Source organism: Oncorhynchus nerka, linkage group LG28 (assembly GCF_034236695.1).
Source record: "Oncorhynchus nerka isolate Pitt River linkage group LG28, Oner_Uvic_2.0, whole genome shotgun sequence".
Classification (NCBI taxonomy): Eukaryota; Metazoa; Chordata; class Actinopteri; order Salmoniformes; family Salmonidae; genus Oncorhynchus; species Oncorhynchus nerka.
In genome coordinates this window covers 5,190,316-5,215,099 of record NC_088423.1, presented here as the reverse complement: position 1 = coordinate 5,215,099, position 24,784 = coordinate 5,190,316, and the positions used below count along the sequence as shown (strand labels likewise).

The 24,784-nt window shown below is 40.1% G+C and overlaps 1 protein-coding gene across 2 annotated transcripts; it reads right to left on the bottom strand.

The window, feature by feature from the left end:
- Positions 1–10,261: 10,261 nt before the first annotated feature.
- On the bottom strand, positions 10,262–13,430 carry LOC115112624 (homeobox protein SIX2-like). Of its 2 annotated transcripts, none has more exons than XM_029639658.2 (2): positions 12,369–13,430; positions 10,262–10,793 (listed from the first exon to the last, which is right to left on the bottom strand). In XM_029639658.2, the coding sequence occupies exons 1-2, from the start codon at positions 12,932–12,934 to the stop codon at positions 10,490–10,492; spliced, it is 870 nt and encodes a 289-aa protein (XP_029495518.1). In that variant the 5' UTR covers positions 12,935–13,430; the 3' UTR covers positions 10,262–10,489. The 2 variants fall into 2 exon arrangements, with proteins under 2 accessions (XP_029495518.1, XP_029495519.1); XM_029639659.2 differs by having other exon boundaries at positions 12,375–13,430.
- Between the last annotated feature and the right edge of the window lie 11,354 nt (positions 13,431–24,784).

Here is a 24,784-nt window from a genome sequence, read left to right as displayed (position 1 = left end):
TACATGGAAATATATTTTCTTTCCAAAACTGGATTTGTCTTGATGTTGCCAACCAACGTTGTTTTTGAGTGACAGGGCAGTTGATGAGGAATACACAGTTGTTCTGGGCATCGGTTTAATTTCTTAGTCTACCTAGTAATACCTGTTTGGCAGGAAACAAACAAAAGCCAACTGAACACCAACACAAGAGTCAAGTTACCACCTACTGGCCTAGTAGTTTCAAGTTTGTAGGGATGTTGCGATGTCATTGTGAGGTGGAAAATAGGTTCTATATATGACATTGATTTAGAATCCCATTGTCTATAATGTAAATGCAGTGCATTCAGAAACTATTCAGACACCTTCACTTTTTCCACAATTTGTTACATTATAGCCTTATTCTAAATTGGATTAAAGTTTTTTTCATTATCAATCTACACACAATACCCCATAATGTCAAAGAAAAAACAGGTTTTTAGAAATGTTTGCTAATTTATTTAAAAAAATAAAAATAAAATGAAATATCACGTTTACATAAGTATTCAGACCCTTTACTCAGTACTTTGTTGAAGCACCCTTGGCAGCGATTACAACGTCGAGTCTTCTTAGGTATGACACCACAAGCTTGGCACACCTATTTTTAGGGAGTTTCTCCCATTCATCTCTGCAGATCCTCTCAAGCTCTGTCAGGTTGGATGGGGAGCGTTGCTGAACAACTATTTTCAGGTCTCTCCAGAGATGTTTGATCTGGTTCAAGTCTGTCTGGGCCACTCAAGGACATTCGGAGACGTTTCCCGAAGCCACTCCTGCATTGTCTTGGCTGTGTGCTTAGGGTCGTTGTCCTGTTGGAAGGTGAACCTTCTCCCCAGTCTGAGGTCCTGAGTGCTCTGCAGCAGGTTTCATTCAAGAATCTCTCTGTACTTTTCTCCATTCATCTTTCCCTCGATCCTGACTGCCACCACAATGCTTCACCGTAGGGATGGTCCCAGGTTTCCTCCAGACGTGATGCTTAACATTCAGGCCAAATACTTCAATCTTGGTTTCATCAATCCAGAGAATCTTGTTTCTCATGGTCTAAGCCCTTTAGGTGCCTTTTGGCAAACTCCAAGCAGGCTGTCATGTGCTTTTTACTGAGGAATGGCTTCCATCTCGCCACTCTACCATAAAGGCCTGATTGTTGGAGTTCTGCAGAGATGGTTGCCCTTCTGAAAGGTTCTCCCATCTCTACAGAGGATCTCTGGAGGTCTGTCAGAGTGACCATCTGGTTCTTGATCATGTCCCTGACCAAGACGTTCCCTGACCATCTCCCCCGATTGCTTAATTTGGCAGGTCGGTCAGCTCTAGGAAGAGTCTTGGTGGTTCCAAACTTCTTCCATTTAAGAATGATGAAGACCACTGTGTTCTTGGGGACCTTCAAAGCTGCAGACATTTTTTGGTACCCTTCCCAAGATCTGTGCCTCGACACAATCCTGTCTCGGAGCTCTATGGACAATTCCTTCGACCTCATGGCTTGGTTTATGCTCTGACATGCACTGTCAACTGTGTGACCTTATATAGACATTTGTATGCCTTTCCAAATTATGTCCAATCAATCGAATTACCACATGTGGACACATGTGGACAATCAAGTTGTAGAAACATCTCAAGAATGATCAATGGAAACAGAATGCACCTGAGCTCAATTTCTCATAGCAAAGGGTCTGAATACTTATGTAAATAACGCAAAATCAAAAAAATGGTTTTCTCTTTCTCTTTATGGGGTATTTGTGAGTGGATTGATGAAGACAACAATTAATTTGATCAATTTTAGAAAAAGGCAGTAAGTCATTGAGTAACTCACTCAGTCCTCATTGCCCCCAGCAGCATTTTCTACAGTACATTTAGACTATTGTTAATGTGTATTTAACACTATGTTAAGGTAAAAATCTGAGTTTTAACTGCATTATAGTAATAAATTACTTTGACTACCATCAACAATTTCTGTATGCTAGCTATGCTAACCACCTTGTAAAAACGGGAGTTTGGAGATCAAGTTAATAAATTAACTGGCTGGGCTGATGAGAAAGTGGACTGCACAGTCAGATGGAATAGTGAATAAGCATTTCAATGTCATAGCCTTAGCCGGTGGTAGCCTAACTTGTGGGACATGGTTTAAACCAATCAGCATTCAGGATTAGACCCACCCATTGTATAATTGTCATACTTGAGTAAACGTAAAGATACCTTAATAGAAAATGACTCAATTAAAAGTGAAAGTCACCCACCAAAATACTGCCTGAGTAAAAGCCTAAAAAAAAATGGTACTTAAAATATACTTAAGTATCAAAGTAAATGTAATTGCTAATTGCATATATTAAGCAAACCAGATGGCACCATTGTCTTGTTTTTTAAATTGATGGATAGCCAGGGGCACATTCCAACACTTAGACATAATTTACAAATGAAGCATTTGTGTTTAGTGAGTCAGTCAGATCAGAGCCAGTAGAAATGACCAGGGTTGTTCTCTTGATATATGCATTGGTCCATTTTCCTGTCCTGCTAAGCATTCAAAATGTATGAAGTACTTTTTTTGTGTCAGGGATGAAGTATGTGTCACGACTTCCGCCGAAGTCGGTCCCTCTCCTTGTTCGGGCGGCGTTCGGCGGTCGACGTCACCGGCCTTCTAGCCATCGCTGATCCACTTTTAATTTTCCATTTGTTTTGCTTTTGCCTTACACACCTGGTTTCAATCCCCCAATTACTTGTTCATTATTTAACCCTCTGTTCCCCCATGTTTGTTTGTGAGTAATTGTTATTGTATTGCGGTCCGTATTTGTGGCCTTGTATTTACACAACGTGTATTGTGACATATTTGAGTAAAATTGCTTTCATTACTCATATCTGCGCTGACTCATCTCACCAGCTACACACAGATGCTTTACAAAATGGAGTAGAAAGTACACTATTTTCTTTAAGAATGTAGACAAGTAAAAGTTTTCAAAAATATAAATAGTAAATTACAGAATAAAAAAAACGGACTTTAGTACAAATTATTCAAATAATACTATAAAGTAGTACTACACCACAGCCATTTCCCTTTGACCGTATTCATGATACACACTGCCTTGGATATGGAATGGCATTTGGGTCCTTGTGTGTCAAAAAAGATGCACGTCAAATAACACCATTTGACGCCTCAATCAAATAAGCTTTAATTTGACGGTCAAATAACACAATTCTATTATAGAATGTTGTGTGTGCTGAATTTGCACATGCAAGCCAAGCGCCACCACTACGATCAGTAGAACTGTCAAAGCTGTACAAAAAAGTCTGCAAACAAGCACACACACCGGTCTGTGTGAGCATTTGAAATCAGATCAAATGAGCAGGATCAAAACGGTTTGCAAATATATTTCATACAGATGTTATTAGCAAATTCTGGGGTAGCTAGCTAGCTTTAGATTGATACCTAGTTAGCACCAATGCAACCAGCCTGAAACAATGACCTTCAGAAACTGCATACATTTTGAATATTCTTAACAATGATTTAGGAATCCATGTGAGTAAGTATTAGCTTGATAGCCACTTGTTGTTCTCCTATTGAAATCGAACTTCAGTTCGTGTAAATAACTAGCTAGGCAGCTACTTAATTCTTTGGCGAAAGCTAGTGAGGCTTGACCGGAAGATAGTTGTGAAGATAGTCACAATAAGGATTAGCCACACACGTGGCCGTTTTACAGTTCAACTTCAAAATGAAATTCTCTCTTTGAAAGTGACATAGAAGGTTACAATTGGTGCCATATATAGGTAACGGTCCAAACACTTAAAAGACACACGCTCATCCACTTACCCTCGCATTATGCCCTTGGGGGAATCCTCGTCACCATCTTGGAGGGCGGTCCAAATGATTAGCCAAGCAAAGAAAGTTTGCAACGTAAAGCCACTCAGCCCTCGTTTTTTTTGTCGGCTTTGCGTGTGTACAATTATGTTCACTCCGGGGCCTGAAACTCCCCATAATTCAATTCGTGATGATTGTACATCCACTAAGAAGAGTCTCCGACAACGTAAAAACAACATCAATGGAGAAGTCACATGATTTTGACTGGCTCAGAAAAAGTAGTCTCATCTCCTCTGGGCACCTTCCACTCTATATATGATAGTACAGAGATTGAAATTCTGCCCCCCACCCCCCACTGTTAGTAGGCATAGGTGTGTCTGTCATGGCCAATACAGCACAGCTTGGACCGCTTCTCCTCTAATCAGCATCCAGGATCCAAAACAACCAGTTTTATGAAGCATAATAACTATTTGGTCTATGACGTGTAGAAATAGGAATCATATGATATATTGAACATTCTGGACTATGCTGTCTATCATAGACTACAGTGATATTTTCTATTTGTTTGTCTATTTCAAATGTGAGTTGTGATATCACAAGAACCTACCATTATTACCCCTCCTTCCTCTGTCCAGCTCCATTATTACCCCATTATTACCCCTCCATCCTTTGTCCAGCCCCATTATTATCAAAAAACTGCAAAGCTCAAAGGAATGTTTTTCTAGAAATCAAATAGGGCAAGCCAACTAAATGTGTTGCCCTTCCACATCTCTCAAGACAACTGAAGCACATGGCCAACCACTGTTAAATAGCAGCTGGGCCAGTACAGGTGAAACACCTTCCCACTAACGAGGTGGCAACGAGCACAGGTGTAACACATCCTGACTAATGAGGTGACACATATCTGTGCACCCTACGTGCTAAAGTGCTATAGGGGCTAAAGTCCAACCTCAAAACATAAATGTAAAAATCTAAGTCTGTAACACCTCCTAGCTGCTGAGTTAAAATGTAAAACATTTTTATGTTGTCAGTTGATAAATGACATCAAAACAGCAGTTAAATCAGTATTGTGTTCTAGGCTACTTATTTAATCTTCCAATTGTGTTCCGAATGAATGCACTGTAAATGCATAAAGAATGGTCTAGGTAATCCTTGGGTGGACTGATTTAAGAATGGTATGGTCATGTGACGCCTCTGGAAAGAATATCGCTGCTGAACTTCATGGAATCAATATGGCCGGCGTTATCTGAATTGCTAAATGTACAATTTATATGTGATGGAGTAGTTTTTTATACAACCAAACACCACAGGATATGTATACAGGTCACAAAATATACAGTCAGTATACAGTCTTCCACTCCACTTGTGACAGGGTTCCGTTTGTGTCTCGATAAATCTAAGGAGGAGTAGGCCTGAACAGTGACCAGTCACTCAAGCAAATGTCAACGTCTGTGACAGGCAGCAGCGAAGTACTGTGAGTGTATCCGTGCGGTATAGTGGGAGTGTAGTGCATTACGTCTAAGCCTCTGGTTATAGCCTACTCCCCTGCCTATTCGGCGCTCTTCGTTGACCGTAACACAACACCGTCCGTTTCCCCACGGTTTTATCTCGTTTTAGGGGATGCACCTGATATACGTTCTGGGCCAAGAAGCGTTGTAATCAATGTGTCCATCAATATGCTACACATCCCATTGAACCTCACTCCATGGAACGGTTCTTAACTGTGCACAAACCACTCCATCACACTACTCTAATGGAAAGTTGTTAACGGATATGGATAATTAGTAGGCTATGACAATTACAACTATAATGTATAATTAATATTATAAACCGGAGAGTTTGGGTCTTGGATGCTGATTGGCTTTCGGCTGAAAGCCGTGGTATATCAGACAATATACCAGGGGTATGATGCAAACTACTTGTTTACTGTTATAATTATGTTAGTAACTAGTTTATAATAGCAATGAGGCACCTCGGGGGTTTGTAGTATATGGCCAATATACCACGGCACTCTGCTTCACATTGTGCATAAGAACAGCCCTCAGTAGTGTAATATTGGTCATATACCACAACCTTAGGCCTTATTGCCTAATTATTTATTGAGGGCACGAACAATAATGGGCAAATAATACTACTAATATTTCTAATTATTATTTTTATTCGGGCGTCTTTTAGTCCGTGTGAAAGGACAATTGTATGTGTCCTGCAAGTTTTGGGAAATTAGAATCTTCTTCAGTTGTCTTGAATATAATGTTGTACTACTTCCTTGTCAACAGAAGTCCTATCTATGCGACTTTATAGACCAAAAAATGTAGGAACAACGAGTGAAACAAAACCAAACGGTTGTAATTACATCGGTGTGCCTTGTGCTATTCAGCTGACTCCGATGACTGCTGAGTAGGCTGTCAGCATGCATAAACATGAGTGAGTTTAGTATCAAAACACTGTATACGTTTTAGAGGTGTAGGTAGGCTTAGCTATGCATGTAACATCCTCAAAGTCATCTGTATCACAGAATCAAATGAAAGGCAGCACTTTTAAATAACTTCCGTCAAGGTTTCAGTGACGATGGTAAAAATGTTCTAAATTAGTTTACAGGTAATATATTGCCTTTGATCCGTTAATATCTGCATATTATGGAATGTGGCTTTATTGACAGTCTACTATCGATTAGATCAGGTCCAGCTGATCATTTATACGGTTATTGATTCCTGTCAAGGGTACGGTCATATTGATCACAAATAGTATTACCTTTCATCCACAATAACGTTTAGTCTACTGCCGAAACGAACCATCTATGAACCAATTACCAGAGCCTTATACAGGCCTAGAAATAAATGTGTCTAACCCATATCCTTTTTTAACTTGTAATTATGGGTATTATGTCAACATGCCCGCAAAGGTTTTAATTTAACATGTTGCTTGGTTAGGAGACTAGCCCAATCATAAAACAATAGCCTACATTCGTGGAATTGTATAATTAAAAATATATATCTAAATGTCTTTTAGAAAACAACAGCATTGAAAATAAAATTTGGTCCTTATTTTGTTCTTCATAATTTGCTCAAATCTAAATTTAACAGGAAAACATTATCAGATTAAATAACAAAGAATGTAAACCCATGACAAAAATCACAGCCCAAAATCTTGTCAAGCAACACAATGAATAAATAACATTATGAGGCGAATTATATTGTCTAGAATTACATTTCAATTTAATACTATCTTGCATTTAAATACCTATCTGACATATACTATATATAGTAATATTTGACAATTATTTATAGAACAATGCAAATGTAAATCAGTCCTACATATGCGTAATTTGACGCATGGGTATGAACTGAAGACTTATTAGTACAGAATAATCACATATTCCAATGATTTCTAGTTTAAAGGTCAGGCGAAATCCTTAGATAAAGTGTAAGGGCCCACACAATATGTTACCTGGTGGATTGTCTAACAACAGGCTACTCCAGTGCTTGGATGAGAGAGGTCTCCATTTGCGTAGTCTCACTTTGGATATACTGTTATACAATATTGTAAACCGGATGCATTGAGAAAAACCGTGCAAAAATATTACATTGCGTAAAGCTTGCATTGGGCTCGGTGAAAGATATGCCCGGAAGTTTTTCACTCACATCTCAAGTTAAAATTCAGCCTTGAACTGAATAGTCAGTATGACTGCTTAGAGGACTTATCGTTATTGGTTTTCTCATTGATTTAGGACTAATTAGTTTATGTATTTGAGGTAAGCTGGACACTTGTTTACATGTCGAAAGTCCATTGGTATATTGTTCTAAGAATTAAACAGCATGACTATACTTGTACAATTACAAGTACTGCAAGGATGTTATCTGCACCGAAGCCTAAAGTCAGCACTAATTGTTACAGTCAGTATAATACCACTCATATAACCAAAGAGAAAATTGGATATAACCACAGAAATTACACCTGCAACGTATTTTGTTCCTTTGTAAAAGTCGATAGTGAAGTGTGAAAGAGAGAGAGAGAGAGCGAGAGGGAGAGAAACTGTGGAATGCAGTGCAAAAATCCACTATTGTTTAGTTTGTTTCCATTGCAGTTTGGAGTAATGTTCCCATAAACTGTCTTTCCAGCATTAAATCAACACATTGCATTGCATTTATAACCACATGTTCTGTTTCGCCCAGCTAATGCCGACAGAGTTTTGTAACATCTTATGCCCAAAAAATGAACAACCTTTCCGCCCCTCTTTAGGCACACATGCTGCACTCATACCAAGCTAGTTAACATTCGGATTTGAGCTGTTGGAGAAAGCGAGAGAAAGTCAAGAGCAAAACCGTGCACTTCCCCGGAATTAAAATATTTGGTTTGTGAGAAACAAAGTATTTGGTGTTACTCCTACCCAAACACAGACGGCTATTATGGGGCATGGTTGTTTTGAGTATCCATTAAAATGTTTGCTAATTATAAAGAGAGAGGACTGAATACAATAACTTTTTGGTCCATGAGCCAACAAGGTGTGATGCTTACCACTCAAGAAAAACCCTTGGTTATACACACATTTTTACGAATGCCTATATAAATGCACACTTTGAATAGCATCTTGCTTATATCTGAATTCACATTTATTTATACCTTTATTTAACTAGGCAAGTCCGTTAGGAAAAAAATCGTATTTGCAATGACGGTCAAGGAACAAGGTTAACTGCCTTGTTCAGGGGCAGAACGACACAGAACGACAAAATGACTATGGGTAGCCTAGTGGTTAGAGCATTGACCTAGTAACCGAAAGGTTACAAGTTCAAATCCCCGAGATGACAAGGTACAAATCTGTCGTTCTGCCCCTAAACAGGCCCTTATTGAAAATACAAATTTGTTCTTAACTGACTTGCTTAGTTAAATAAAGGTTTTTAAAAAAATCGGTTACTGGCCCAACGCTCCAACACTGCCGTTCGACACAGTGTTAAAACAGTTTTTTTTATTGTGAATATCTGATTCGAAACACGGAATTGGTTCGATGCATCTCAAATGTATTATCCCGCAAGGTATCCATAGGGCGCATAGAAGAGATCTAATTTGAACAGAGAGATGAAACTATGTAAGGACAAAAAAATGAAGACCGACAATTCCTAAAAAAGGGAATATGTCAATGTTGTTTTTAGACATATTCAACAAGACTTTGAAAGTAGAAGAGATTGGTTTATGGGAGGTGGTGGCTTAAAGCTATTCAAACAAAGTGACATCTTTCAACACATGTTTCTAGTTTTGTGTTTGTCTCTGTGAACACCACACGTTTGTTCTCATTTGCGGGAGGAAAGATTAAGTGTCACCGGGGTTCTGAACCTATAAGGCTGCGTTTAGACAGGCAGCCCAATTATGTTTGTTTTTCTCTGACTAATTGGTATTTTTTTAAAATCAGATCCATGCTGCATCATATCCGGCCGTGATTGGGAATCCCATAGGGCGGTGCAGAATTGGCCCAGCTTCGCCCTGGATAGGCCGTAATTGTGAATAGGAATTTGTTCTTAACTGCCTTGCCTAGTTAAATAAAATATGTGATTGGTCAAAAGACCAATTAGTGTGAAACATATCAGAATTGGGTTGCCTGTGTACCCATAGATCTTAAAACACGAACCCAACAACGCAAGTAAAACGTATAAAGTCAAAAATGCTTTTACGTTTTCAAATACTTTGTAAGCTACTTTGACAATGTTTCTGGTCATATTACATTTCGAGAAATGCTATAGACCTAGGTCTTGGCTTATTGCAAGACAAATAGAAAACAACCAGGTCTCATATTGCGCTGCATTTGCATCCGGTTTATAGGGTATAGGTATAGCCTGCTTGATATACTAATCATAACTCAGATGTATAACACGTCTCTTTTCACGCTAGACATTCTGTTGCCTTTCCGAAATAATTAATCAACGTAAATCAAGGGCTCCTCCTATTCTTGACGCACCTGTTGACATTAAGGTCAACAATAGTTTTAAATGAGAGTTCTAAAGCATTTCACGTCTCAGGTGATGTTTTCCATCATACGATATATTTCTTAATGGACAACTGTGATATGCAAAAACAGACTCGACAAAAATGAATTGCTATGTTTCAAAGAAAAAGCTGAAATATTTCAATTGAAACAAGTTCTCCTGTTTATTCGTTTTAATTGTAAAGGGTATATAAACCTATAGTGGGATCTATTTGTTTATGTTTTTTTTATTAATCGCAGAGTTTACACGCAGTCTCTCTCCAAATGATTTCAAAATAAAAAAAAAATAATAAAATATAATAGTATGTAATCGTTAACATACGGCTCTCATGATAGTAAAACACTTAGCGATGATAACCCAAAACAAAAACAAACTGAATGGGGCTCTCTTGGAAAACCTATGTGTAAACGAAAGGACATGGGGTATACCTGACTTGGAGTTTATGCATCTGTTGATATGTATCCCTTAAAATAATAACGATAATAGTAACAAGAATTAAGACATTTTATTGTTATCGTTTTCAACAGTATGACATGTTATTACATTCCGGTAAAATACCTTTCAGTCCAGCCTGTTCAGCTAAACGCCTACCATCTCACCTCTCACCGCGTGTGTCACATTTTTCCGACTCTGTTCTTTCCTTTTGCCTCAAGTGCCTGAAGCTTTTCTCAAACATCCATGTGCACTCAGAAAGATCTTTCCCAACATGTTCCCATGTTTAAGAGCCGAGTTCGACCAGGTTAGACGACATAGGGTTCAGTATAGTGTCGTGCAAAGAGTGATGATGGTGCACGGAGTCAAGGCTGGACACGAGGATGGCGCTAGGCCCAGGTGGAGGCGCGAGGCCGTGCATCTGCAGCCCGGAGTTTGAAGCGAGGAGCATTGCCGGGCTCGAGGAAATGTGATCCGGAGTCCCTGAAGGCGTTTTGTCGTCGTCTGAGCTCCCCAAAAGTGTTTTATTTCCATTCATGGAAGAAGTCAATGGGTTGTGGCTGTTGGTGTTGGAGTTTTCGTTGTTTTCCCTGTAGAAAGGAAATATAATAATATAGTAAAGTATAACGTAGCCTACATCATTCCACATTGTCATGTAGCCATTACAAACATGCATTCGCTTGCAAACGACACATAGGCCTATAGGCTCATCATAATTATCCTGAGCTGTTAGATAAAAAATGTAGTATTAGTAGAGTTTTTAATTGACACGTTTCAGGCCTGTAGACTAAAATGAACTGGTAAATGAGAAGTGTAGGTTATGTCGTCGCTGTCATTGGCCTGTGCTGTATTTGTATAAGAAGTTGTAGGAGGCTATGTAGCTATTAAAAGAACAATGTGTGAAACTCATGAGTCAAAGCCTATTTGAAACTAGGATCAGTGTTCGATTTTCTTGCATCATCTAGTCTCATTATACGGATCTTGTTTGTATTAAAAACTGGACTATATTTAATAGACACATATGGGCAACTATATGCACTTGTCACAAGCGCGTTAAGTCCGCATGACATTTATTTTGGAATTTGTGAATGCAATGGAGACACACACACACACATACATACATACATACATACATACATACATACATACATACATACATACATACATACACTAGGTAATTTATTTTATATTTATAGCTAAACTGTTATTATTGAATGATCTAATTAGACTCTGAATTGCATTTTGCCGTTTCTAAACATATTTGATCAAACAACACGTACCCTATAATGAGGTCGAATAAATAGACACATTTGTCATTACCGTATTCCATCAAGTCAACGTTAGGAAAAAAATGTTGAGCCATTTGAATGAAATCTAAACTGGTCTATACGGTTAGTTTGGGCTTATATGGGTATGAAGGCATACGGTCAAACCTCAACTGTGTATACACAGGCTGGCAGGCGTTAATGACAGACCTAATTATTGCTAAAAGTGTATTAGGCATACATTCACACTCACAGCGCAATGACTCATGGTTTTAAAGTGGAAAGGCATGATTTACGCAGTGGTTTCAGCTTGAATTAGTCACCAGCGGGTGAAAGAAGACACCCTCTGAGTGAACACCTGACTAAAGACATTAAAGGTCCTCTTTACAGTAGGCCTATAATTTCGAATCTTTGAAATGTACAAACAGCTCAGTAAGCAATAGCAAAATAACTACCACCTACTAGCAGAATATCAACATCTTGACATTCAAGGAACATGTTTTGTTGTTGTGCGAAATAGTTAAACCAGGCCTAAATGTACCTATGTTCAAGTACTCAGGTTTATATCTTTAAGGATGATTCCTTAGGTTTTCTTTAAAATTCATCCAGTGTTCATACTTCTAAGCATGCGTCAATTAGTCATATGGATAGGTTAAACGGTCCAATAATAGCATGCTATTAGTTTGCTTGTGTTTATCAAAGTTATGCATATTATTAATGATCGCTTATAATAAAATATTATATCATTTAGAATACCCTGATATGAAATGAGAAGGTAGTATGTATGAGTCGGTTTCTACTAACAGATAATCCATGGTAAAGTCAGCTTCCAGACTTTTACGCACACATAAACATTGAAACAAATGTACTAATAAAGACAAAGAGTAAACATCTACTTACTCGTACCTTTCCTTAGCTTCTGCCGCGCGGTCTCTTTGCCGTCTGTTTTTGAACCAGTTACTGACTTGTGTGGTTGTCAACCCTGTGCCCTCGGCGAGCTCCCTCTTCTCCCGCGGGGAAGGGTAGGGGTTATGCGTGTACCATTCTCTGAGTACGTTCCTGCTCTTCTCTTTGAAACAGTAACTTGTCTCCTCGCCGTCCCAGATAGACCGAGGCAGGGGGAACTTTCTGCGGACGCGGTACTTTCCCACAGCCCCGAGAGGGCGGCCTCGAAGCTTCTCCGCCTCGACGTAGTGTGCTTTGAGCCAAAGCTGTTGCAGCTTCGGGTGATTGTGAGGGGAAAATTGGTGGCTCTCAAGGATTTTATAAAGCTCTCTGAAATTGCCTCTGTGAAAGGCGACCACAGCTTTAGCTTTGAGAACACTTTCATTTTTGTGGAGGTGCTCACACGCGGGTAAAGACCACAAAAATCGCCCGAGCCGTTCGATGTTTCCACCCTGTTGGAGGACCTCGCAGACGCACGCAACTTGCTCTTGCGTAAAGCCAAAAGTTGGAAGCATAGACATGGTTGGTAGTTAATAAACGCGTATATTTTGCTCTACTTCCACGTCCTCTGTTATGACTAAGACATTAATGCAAGTAGCCTACACTGTAAGTCCACGAACAACCATGAAGTTCTCCAAAAGTAGGCTGTATCAAAATATAAAATCCAATCGACATGTAAAAACTAAAGTCCCGTTCATGAATGGCAATACAAAATGCATAGCATTCCCATCAAGTATACTGAGAGAAAGTGTTTAATCCTTCCACAGTCGTTGTCCACCTTTTCTATTTCGTTTCAACATAACCTATTCCTGAAGACCAGGCTCGCTCACTAGTTTTAATAATATTATTCTAAGATGGAAAGAAAAGCGATAATGTGAACTGTGATTGGTTGGTTATCTGACCCGTGGATGGCGAGGAAAATACAATAGTTTTAGTCAAATGATTTTGTCATGGTTACGCTGTCATCCAAAGTAACCAGATATGCTTTGAGGTGGCTACCTGGTCCCACTGACTGATTGTCCCCTTCTATCCAAGCTCGCCTACCAATAGAAATATTGCCCAGATTTTTCCTGTAAATATTTTTTTTTCTCCCAATTTTTGACAGACATTCGAGGCAGCCAAAGAGTGCGAAGCTGTGGAGCAGTGATCCCTTTTTTCTGGGGAGGATGGCGCCAAAGCGCGTAGCAAATGTATACACAGTCTCCACTATTCCTGCTCATTAATGATGTGCCATCTAATGTTTACATTGTAATACGGAATTGTATGTAGGCCTACACCACGCATCTGGCACATCATGGTATAGATATCACACTTAAACTATAGGCTCGGCGTAAATAAACATTGCTGGGGGAACAACACAAATTGTTACCTGAAATATGTGGTATAATTTGACCTGTTTCGACACGGTGACAAAAGTCTATAGATACAGTATTTCCCCAAGTTAAAACACTTGGGCAAACTGGGGCCACTGTTGACGTGTTCCAGGAATGGGAGACAGTTGAATTAAATAGATTTCTACAAAAAAAAACGGGAATAGAAAAGTTCCCAGATTTGAAGACAGTTCCCTCACCTTCCAATCGTGGTTTAACCCCTGCTAGATCATGTGCCCATTGACAACATCTGGTGTAATTAACCATGCATTATTTAATACACATGAGGATATGACAAAATACCAAGGCAGGCAGGCATCCTGTGGGCACACCACCAGGAACTGTACACTGTGGAATACTGTAGCATTAGGGCAAAAGCACAAGGTGTCTGAATAATAAAACAAACGGTTGAGAGAGGTGTTTTCTGCAAAGACTGGTCTGGGAGAGAGGGGAGGGGACAGCTCGCGTTCTCTAAGGCTTTCTGATGGGAACGAAAGGTTGAGCTTGATGCCGGTAAGACAAATTAACCTCTTGTTTGGAGATAGTATTTAAGAAATATATGTTAATAGTTCATAAATATAGATCTTCTATCTCCCGATAAAAATAATTGTTCTGAGTGAGAGTGCCTAGGCTACCTGTTGTGGATATGTTATTATCTATTGCCTGGTGGAGTGGAGAATTGACCAGCTGATAGATTTCTATTGCATCACAGGGGGACCTTTTCATTAAGTACATTTACGCTCACCAGTATCATATCACACTAGGCCAGGTCTCGTTCCATCCACAGATATTAACAGCGTCTGAATTATGTGCTTTCTGTAAAATAGAGCGCAAAAAAACTGTTTCAGCTTTCATCCGAAGAGCTTTGTAATTTTGCTGCTAATTTAAGAGCACCTCAGACCACAAGAAAGATCAGCAAAATTATATTTTGTGTGAAATTATAGAATCACTAACGCTTGTAGTAAAAAAACGAAAGGGTTGTAAAAATAGCAAGACATGAAAACGTGTTCTGCTCTGTGTTGTTTTGCCTTCAATGAAAATGTGCCTTGCCTCTTTCAGGCGAGGGTGTAGCCAACCCAAGAGTCTCCACAAATCTCAAGCCAAAGTGTAGGCTACTCTTCTAGTCAACACTCAAGGTTAGTACATTTGAATATAGAAATATTGCCATTATTGTCAACCATGGATATAGGGCCATTTTCATCGGTTATATTATTTTAAGATTTAAAGATATATTGCCATTCGGCCAGTACTTTGAATTAGGCAAAGCACACATTGCAAATTTGAAAGACAAAATTATTAGGCTATACTGGCTCAAAAAGCTCAACAATATTTATGGTAATATTTAGGCTATAGTCCTATGCCTCTATTTCTCTTTAAAATTGTAGTTTAGTTTTACTCTAGCTTAATTCAGACCACTGCGCTCCAAATCAGACCCAGTAAACGAAGCCACTTAATAGCAAGAAAACAAGTCTTTAGTGAAAGGACCGTGGGATGTCTCATATGCACTTGTAGGTTAAAATGCATCCATACTGTTGTCATAAATTACATCATCCATTTGAACATGCTTCTCAGTATTTTATATCTTATGAAGGCAAATTTCGCCGAATGAAAACACACACTAACTAATTTCCCTTTTATCATCAAGATGAATAATCCTGAAAGAAAACCCTTATCCGTTTCCATATTATGTTTTCACTCGCGGAAGGAACAGACTTTAATCAATTCGCCTGGAGCGAAGTTTGCAAAGTGGTATTTAGGCATTAGCTTGACTGATGCTAATCATCAGGGGACAAGGTTGCTGAAATGGTTATTCTTAGAGGTATACACATTCCCAATGTAATGATATTAGACTGAGGTGTATATAACTAATGCTCAGTCTAATATCATTACTTTGTTCGTCTTCATCCACTTACAGATGTATTATCACATAGGGAAATGTAATAATAATGCTAATGCAAATAATACTACTACCACTACTACTTATAATAATACTATTAATAATAATAGTAGGCTACATCTATGCGTAATTAAACAAATATGTGTGGTACTCAATTTAAATATAAGGCCACATGATGCAATTATGTTTAATACATGTTTAATAACATACACAAAATAACCCGTGCATAATAGGCTATAATTTCCCATTGAGTATAATTTCAATCAATGGCACGAAATAGTGCTTCAAGTCAAATCTATAGGAGATGTTGAAGAAACGTTTTCATGGTACAAAAGCAACGAGCACACATGTTTAAAATGAGCACAGACCAGCCACTACCGGCATAAATCTCCCAGATCGTTGATGATAACTTTTTGGGATGAGCGGGAGCAACGAGCACACCAGCCACTACCGGCATAAAGCTCCCAGATCGTTGATGATAACTTTTTGGGATGAGCGGGAGCAACGAGCACACCAGCCACTACCGGCATAAAGCTCCCAGATCGTTTATGATAACTTTTTGGGATGAGCGGGAGCAACGAGCACACCAGCCACTACCGGCATAAAGCTCCCAGATCGTTGATGATAACTTTTTGGGATGAGCGGGAGCAACGAGCACACCACACCAGCCATCGTTGATGATAACTTTTGGGATGAGCGGGAGCAACGAGCATAAAGCCACTACCGGCATAAAGCTCCCAGATCGTTGATGATAACTTTTTGGGATGAGCGGGAGCAACGAGCACACCAGCCACTACCGGCATAAAGCTCCCAGATCGTTTATGATAACTTTTTGGGATGAGCGGGACAACAGTCGTCTGCCCCACCATTTTCCATACCCTTTTTGTTAAATGCTTATGAATAGGATATTTGTATATTGAGAAAATGTAGGAACCTGGCTATAGGCCACATAAACGTTAGGGCTATACAGATCTAGAATAAAATAATATGTAATGAAATTCATTTGAAATTCTGTTCTGAGATGGGCCTTTATGTATGTCTATGTGAAAAAATAGTTTAAGCTATTAGGAACTGCCATGAAAAGAAAACGCTAAGAGCCAACCAGGCTTACAATTAGAGAATAGGTCTATATTGTTCCAACTCCTTGTCAATAGCAATGCAATGCCCTATACAGGTGTAGTGCTCCTTGCGGTTAAAGGTGCGCCTATTCGTTTATTCCTTGCAGGCGGAAAGTGCCCGCTGGGACACTGCGCGGTCACAAGTGCTGATCAAAGCCTCTGCTGCAGGTCGAAGGAACCTGACAGTGACAGCCCGAATCAAGGTACCGGTCACGCCTTGACAATGTTTGTAAACCTCTTGTTTCCACGGATCAGTTTGATCAGAGCTTTGCTGGACCTGCGTGGCTGGTCTGAGCGGTGATTATTACAATGCTGATGAACGGGGATCGCGTTTCTTCTAATAGTCGCCCCCTATTTTCACAACCTCCCATCGCTAACCCAAAAGCTCTTTGCCACGACCTCCACTAATTGGACTGATTATTGCAATATGTTTTTGGGGAGCGCAGGGTGGAGGCGGGACGTGGCTTTTCCGCTGGCTTCCCCGAGACAGGCCCGAAGTGGGTCGATGAGCTACATTCGTTCAGACATGTCATGTTGAGCAGACAGAGAGAACGAATTAAATCCAGGCGATTGGTGTCTCTACTGTTTAAGGACATAATAATGAGGGGCTAGGCAATAATTCAATGTTTATATCTACCTTGTTACCCAATAGGCCTACACAGGAAGGATTATTGGAAGGACTGATGAGATCTTGTCTTAATAATGTACAGACAGAATAGGCGTTGGCTAAAAAGGTTCACGCAGTGGATGATAGGCTATCACTAACACAGATCTAGCTGGTTTTTAGAGCTGATTTCAAATTAGACCTATACTAAGGAATACGCCATGTTATCCTGTTCTCATTAAGAAACATATCGAACTATTGACACTATGAGAATATATGTAGCGCAAGGTTTTCTCTGATTTACAGAATTACGCATGCACTTTCTCTTGGGCATTGGGCATAAATCTCAGATCACAGATGAGATGTGTGTCCAAGGCATGTATGAGCGAACGCTGGAAGCAACAAGTGTCTTTCTTCAGCCTCTCCACCGGGGCTAGAGTGTGGGCCCTGCGCCGCTACTTAGACTAATGAATTCAATCAATCATTTGATTTGATTCCTGCTTATTTTCAGTGCTTGCTCGGTTACTTCACCAGTACACTGAGTATATTATGCATTTCCCCCTCACATGCTTAGCACGCACTATACTTTGAAGTGGAGTGCTACTCCAGCTCTCCTGATACTTCACGCTTGGCAACATTTACTGTCCCAGGAGACCCAGGCTGCGCGTGACATGCCATTGACCTCTCTCTTGTCAGGGCGATATGCGACGTGTGCAGTTTTGGAAACAAATTTAGCCCCCTTAATTCTTGTGACATACAAGGACAAAATATAGCTTATGTTATGGATAATGAAATGTCTAATGATGTTTTAGCCTATACCAGAGCCTCTGAAAGTGTGATATTATTATTATTTGTATTATTTTAGGTCAGCGTCTGCGTAAATTGCATATAAAAAATCCCTTTTCACAAACAACCCCAGTCTGAACCGCGTGCGTGACTGTTATGCCAGGAAGATTTGCCTTTGAAGAGAGGCGAGCACCCGCGGTCTGCATTTTTCCCTGCTGACCGGCCTACCTTTCCAAAAACAACAATGCGTTAAGTTGTTTGACAATTAAACAAACTATTGTCCACATTGATTCTCAAAATGGCTAGGCTAGTCTATAAAGGTAATACTAACAATAAGTTCAAATTAGGGTAAACATATAAACAATTAAAAATAACCCTTTAGGGTAGGCCCACTGTAACTTGCTATAGGAACAAAGGGTCAGCTATCAATGAATTACACACATATCTGATTATAAAGATCATGAAGAGGAAGACGAAACACATCCATTATTATTTTTATTTTTATTGATTGTTATGCAAAATTACGAATTCATTAGACAGTCCCTAGCAGTAGTACATTCAAATTGTATCCTATTCAAATTGTGTGTTTTTTCCTGCAGGTAGGACTATTGCTAATCATGTTCTGATGACACTGTAGAAGGCTCGACTGAGCCAGCATGGCCCATAGAGGGCACATAAACCCTGATGATAACAGGCGCCAACACTGTAAACAATTTCTCAGGTGCCAATGCATCGAGTTCAAAGGCAGATCAGCGAACTACATGGACAAAAAACAACAACCTAAAATTGACATTTAATTTTGGTCATTCCTTGTGGCAATAAACATTGTGATTTCAATGTCATCTTATTTTGTCTATTGACCTCTCACCCCCTTCATGGCATACTGGCATACTTGTTATTTTAGATGTGAGACTAATACTATATAAGGTATAGATTATGATTCCTGACACACATGTTAAATTCCGTGACATATTGGAAAATATACAACTGTTTATATTTCCACCTTCCAAGAAAATATACCAAACAAATGTACAGTTTTTAGACTGAAAATGTCTGCTCCAGACTGCTCCCACTTCAGACTGCTCCCACTTCAGACTGCTCCACTTCAGACTGCTCCCACTTCAGACTGCTCCCACTCAGACTGCTCTCATTAAGACTGCTCCCACTCAGACTGCTCCTACTTCAGACTGCTCCCACTTCAGACTGCTCCCACTTCAGACTGCTCCCACTTCAGACTGCTCCCACTTCAGACTGCTCCCACTTCAGACTTCTCCCACTCAGACTGCTCTCATTAAGACTGCTCCCACTCAGACTGCTCCCACTTCAGACTGCTCCCACTTCAGACTGCTCCCACTTCAGACTGCTCCCACTTCAGACTGCTCTCACTCAGACTGCTCTCACTCAGACTGCTCTCACTCAGACTGCTCCCACTTCAGACTGCTCCCACTTCAGACTGCTCCCACTTCAGACTGCTCCCACTTCAGACTGCTCTCACTCAGACTGCTCCCACTTCAGACTGCTCCCACTTCAGACTGCTCCCACTTCAGACTGCACTCACTCAGACTGCTCTCACTCAGACTGCTCCCACTTCAGACTGCTCCCACTTCAGACTGCTCCCACTTCAGACTGCTCCCACTTCAGACTGCCCCCACTTCAGACTGCTCCCACTTCAGACTGCTCTCACTCAGACTGCTCTCACTCAGACTGCTCCCACTTCAGACTGCTCCCACTTCAGACTGCTCCCACTTCAGACTGCTCTCACTCAGACTGCTCTCACTCAGACTGCTCTCACTCAGACTGCTCCCACTTCAGACTGCTCCCACTTCAGACTGCTCCCACTTCAGACTGCTCCCACTCAGACTGCTCTCATTCAGACTGCTCCCACTCAGACTGCTCCTACTTCAGACTGCTCTCACTCAGACTGCTCCTACTTCAGACTGCTCTCACTCGGACTGCTCTCACTCAGACTGCTCTCACTCAGACTGCTCCCACTTCAGACTGCTCCCACTTCAGACTGCTCCCACTCAGACTGCTCTCATTCAGACTGCTCCCACTCAGACTGCTCCTACTTCAGACTGCTCTCACTCAGACTGCTCCTACTTCAGACTGCTCTCACTCGGACTGCTCCTGCTCCATATATTCTAATCAGCATTATCAGCCAACTTTTCTTTCAACTTTTCTTTTCTTTATTTTTTCAGAGTTTCGCCAAAGACTGACTCAATTATTATTTTAGTTATTCTAGCATTATTTTTGAATGATCATTAACAGGAGACACTGTTTGCTACTTATTTTCGTGCATATTGCAACAAGCAACACAAATGTATCCATTGTTCTCCTGAGTTGACTTTATTGTTCAAAGAGCACTAGACTATACTGAACAAAAATATAAATGCAACATGCATCAATTTCAAAGATTTTACTGAGGTGCAGTTCATACAAGGAAATCACTCAATTTAAATGAATTCATTAGGCTCTAATCTATGGATTTCACATAACTGGGTAGGGGTGCAGCCATGGGTGGGCCTGGGAGGGCATAGGCCCACCCACTTGGGAGCCAGTTCCACCAACTGGGGAGCCAGGCCCAGCCCATCATAATTAGTTTTTCTCACAAAAGCACATTATAAAATAAATAAATACTCACCAGCACCCCCCCCCCCCTCAAACAGTCCTGCAGGTGAAGAACCCAGATGTAGAGTTCCTGGGCTGGTGTGGTTACATGTGGTCTGGGGTTGTGAGGTCAGTTGGATGTACTGCCAAAGTCTCTAAAACGAGGCAGCTTGTGGTAGAGAAATTAAAATTCAATTCTCTGCCAACAGCTCTTTTGGACATTCCTGCAGTCAGCATGCCAATTGCACACTCCCTCAAAACTTGAGACACCTGTTGCATGGTTGTGTGACAAAACTGCACATTTTAGAGTGGCCATTTATTGTCCCCAGCACAAGGTGCACCTGTGTAATGATCGTGCTGTTTAATCAGCTTCTTGATATGCCACACCTGTCAGGTGGATGGATTTTCTTGGCAAAGGAGAAATGCTCACTAACAGGGATGCAAAACAATTGCACAACATTTGAGAGAGATAAGCTTTTTGTGCATATGGAACATTTCTGGGATCTTTTATTTCAGATAATGAAAAATGGAACCAACACTTTACATATTGCGTTTCTATTTGTGTTCAGTTTAGATTAAATCACTGGGCGATAAGGAAGGGGTTCTTTACAGTGCCTTCATAATATCCTCTTCTTCCCCATATGGGTATCGGTCAAGATGGATAGGTATACCTGCTGCGTGGGACAGAAAAAGGCCTTTTCCTAACAAGTATTGTAGTAGGGTCAACTAATAGGACATCTACCCCAGAGCGCTTCTACTCCAGAGAATTTCTACCCCAGAGGGCTTGTTACAATCAGATGCCAGCTTGTTGTGCTCCTTCCTCTCACATACGACTTCCTGTTCCAGTCTGGGAGGGTATATCTTTACAGAAGGCAGGTTGCTCTCTGGTTAAATAAATCTGTAACATGGCTTAATGTTTTCCCCTTATGCACGAACTGCAATAATCTTCGAAGCTGGAGACTTACCTCCCTCACTAGCTTTAAGCTCCAGCTGTCAGAGCAGCTCACAGATCACTGCACCTGTACATAGCTCTTCTGTAAAAACCCATCCAATCTATCTCATCCCCATACTGTATTTATTGATTTATTTATCTTGCTACTTTGCAGTATCTCAGTATCTCAACTTGCACATTCATCTTCTGCACATCCTACCATTCCAGTGTTGAATTGCTATACTGTAATTACTTTGCCACCATGGCCTATTTCTTGCCTTTGCCTCTCTTATCCTACCTCATTTGCACATGCTGTATATAGACTTTTTCTACTGTATTATTGACTGTATGTTTGTTAATTCTACGTGTAACTCTGTGTTGTTGTATGTGTCAAACTGCTTTGCTTTATCTTGGCCAGGTCACAGTTGTAAACGAGAATTTGTTCTCAACTAACCTACCTGGTTAAATATGCCCGGAAAGATTTTATTAACATTGATCCACAGTAATTAGCTATGTGCCTAACGCTGCATTTGTATCCATTCCTGTCCTTGCAATTTTACTGTGATTTGGGGTTTCACTTGAAACTAGGAGTTCACGGGGTGTCACAAGCCACATGGCCAATAAATACTTCCATGATACAGTCAGTAAGCCTACACTGGCGCTGCACCATATACGTACACACTGCAGGACATACTCTACATGTTTTTGTCATGCAGACCATTAACCAACTGAACTTTACTCATAATCATGCAATGCTTTACTGTACTTTGAAGGACTGTTTATGTGTTTGTGTCCAGCATTAAATCATGTTCGCCTTCTTCCAGTACAGTGAGTTCATGAGTTTAAGACAACAGCAGTTCTTTCCTAGTTTTCTCCATGTATAGCAGAATAGCATATATTAGAACAACTAATACATTATAACTTTAGAGTTTCTTACACCAATCCATCTATGGTGGATCCCTCCGTCTGACTAATGTGTGTTTTTAGCATCCAAAACAAATCCCTTTCTCTTTTTTTCCATAATCATAATGAGTTCCTTCTCAAACTCTCCGATTGTCCATCAAGCATGTCAGTATTTACAGTGGAGTGCCTTTAATAATGTAATATGAAACCACATGTTGTAGAAATTAGGCAAAACATGTGTGCATTGTAAATGTACGTATGCACACTTTTTTTATATGGAGGAGTTGAATTTTATGATTGCTTTCTAATTCTGCCAGTCTGGCAAATTAAACGCCTGCAAAATTCAGGAAGTTAATAATTACAATCAATTTGACTGTGCAACCACAGAGTGGTAGTACTCATCCCCCAAAGTACTCATCCCCCTTGGCATTTTTCCTATTCTGTTGCATTACAACTGGCAATTTAAATTTATTTTTATTTCAATTTCATGTAATGGACATACACAAAACAGTCCAAACTGGTGAAGTGAAATTTAAAAAATCAATTGTTTAAAAAAATGCAAAACAATTCAATCGAAAAAGTGGTATGTGCATATGTTTTCACCCCCTTTGCTGTGAAGCCCCTAAATAACATCTGGTGCAACCAATTACCTTCAAAAGTCACATTATTAGTTAAATAAAGTCCACCTGTTGTCCAATCAAAGTGTCACATGATCTGTCACATGATCTCAGTATATATACACCTGTTCTGAAAGGCCCCAGAGTCTGCAACACCACTAAGCAAGGGGCACCACCAAAGAATATAGCACCACAACAAACCTGCCAAGAGAGAGCCACCCACCAAAACTCACAGACCAGGCATGGAGGTTGTTAATCAGAGAGGTAACAAAGAGACCAAAGATAACCCTGAAGTAGATGCAAAGCTCCACAGCAGAGATTGGAGTATCTGTCTGTAGGACCACAGAGGTGGGTTTTACGGAAGAGAGGCCAGAAAAAAAGGCATTTGCTTAAAGAACAAAAATAAGCAAACACGTTTGGTGTTCACCAAAAGGCATGTGAGAGACTCCCCAAACATATGGAAGAAGGCACTCTGGTCAGATGAGACTAAAATGTAGCTTTTTTGCCTTCAAGGAAAACGCTATGTCTGGCGCAAACAAAACACCTATTATCACCCCGAGAACAACATCCCCACAGTGAAGCACCGTGGTGGCAGCATCATGCTGTGGGGATGTTTTTCATCACAGGGACTGAGAAACTGGTCAGAATTGAAGGAATGATGGATGTGGCTAAGTACAGGGAAATTCTTTAGGGAAACCTGTTTCAGTCTTCCAGAGATTTGAGACTGGGATGGAGGTTCATCTTCAAGCAGGACAATGACCCTCAGCATACTGCTAAAGCAACACTCGAGTGGTTTAAGGGGAACGATTTAAATGTCTTGGAATGGCCTAGTCAAAGCCCAGACCTTAATCCAATTGAGAATCTGTGGTATGACTTAAAGATTGTGGTACACCAGCGTTACCCATCCAACTTGAAGGAACTAGAGCAGTTTTGCCTTGAAGAATGGGCAAAAATCCCAATGGACAGATGTGCCAAGCTTATAGAGACATACCCCAAGAGACTTGCAGCTGTAATTGCTGCAAAAGGTGGCTCTACAATGTATTGCCTTTGGCGGGGTGAAAAGTTATGCACACTCAAGTTTTCAGTTTTTTTTTGTCTTATTTCTTGTTTGCTTCACATGAAAAAATATTTTGCATCTTGCATGTTGTATAAATCAAATGATTACAACCTCCCCCAAAATCTATTTTAATTCCAGGTTGTAAGGCAACACAATAGGAAAAATGTTAAGGTATGAGGAAATGGGGCATATGAATCATGGCATATACAGTCAATAGTAGTTCTCCTTTCCTATGCTGATTTTGATAGTGTTAACATGCAAAAAACATCATGTTAACACAACTCATTTAGAAACTCATTCCTGGAGCGGATCCTTCTTTGTAACAACCTATTGAATTAATCAATATGGAGTCCAACTTTTATCATAAAAGTTCAAATGTTCTGAGTCAACATGTAAGATTTGTTAATTGAATCCTTTTTTTTATGTTGAACCTTATTTATTCCAAAGTTAATGACATGTTTCTCACTTCTGCAGGTCGGTA

Bases quoted from the DNA above. Each gene is read 5' to 3' on its own strand.
- LOC115112624 (XM_029639658.2), bottom strand. From the start codon at position 12,934: ATGTCTATGCTTCCAACTTTTGGCTTTACGCAAGAGCAAGTTGCGTGC. The intron at 10,794-12,368 runs GTAAGTAGATGT...TCCTTTCTACAG, and splicing joins GAAGCTAAGGAAAGGTACGA to GGAAAACAACGAAAACTCCA.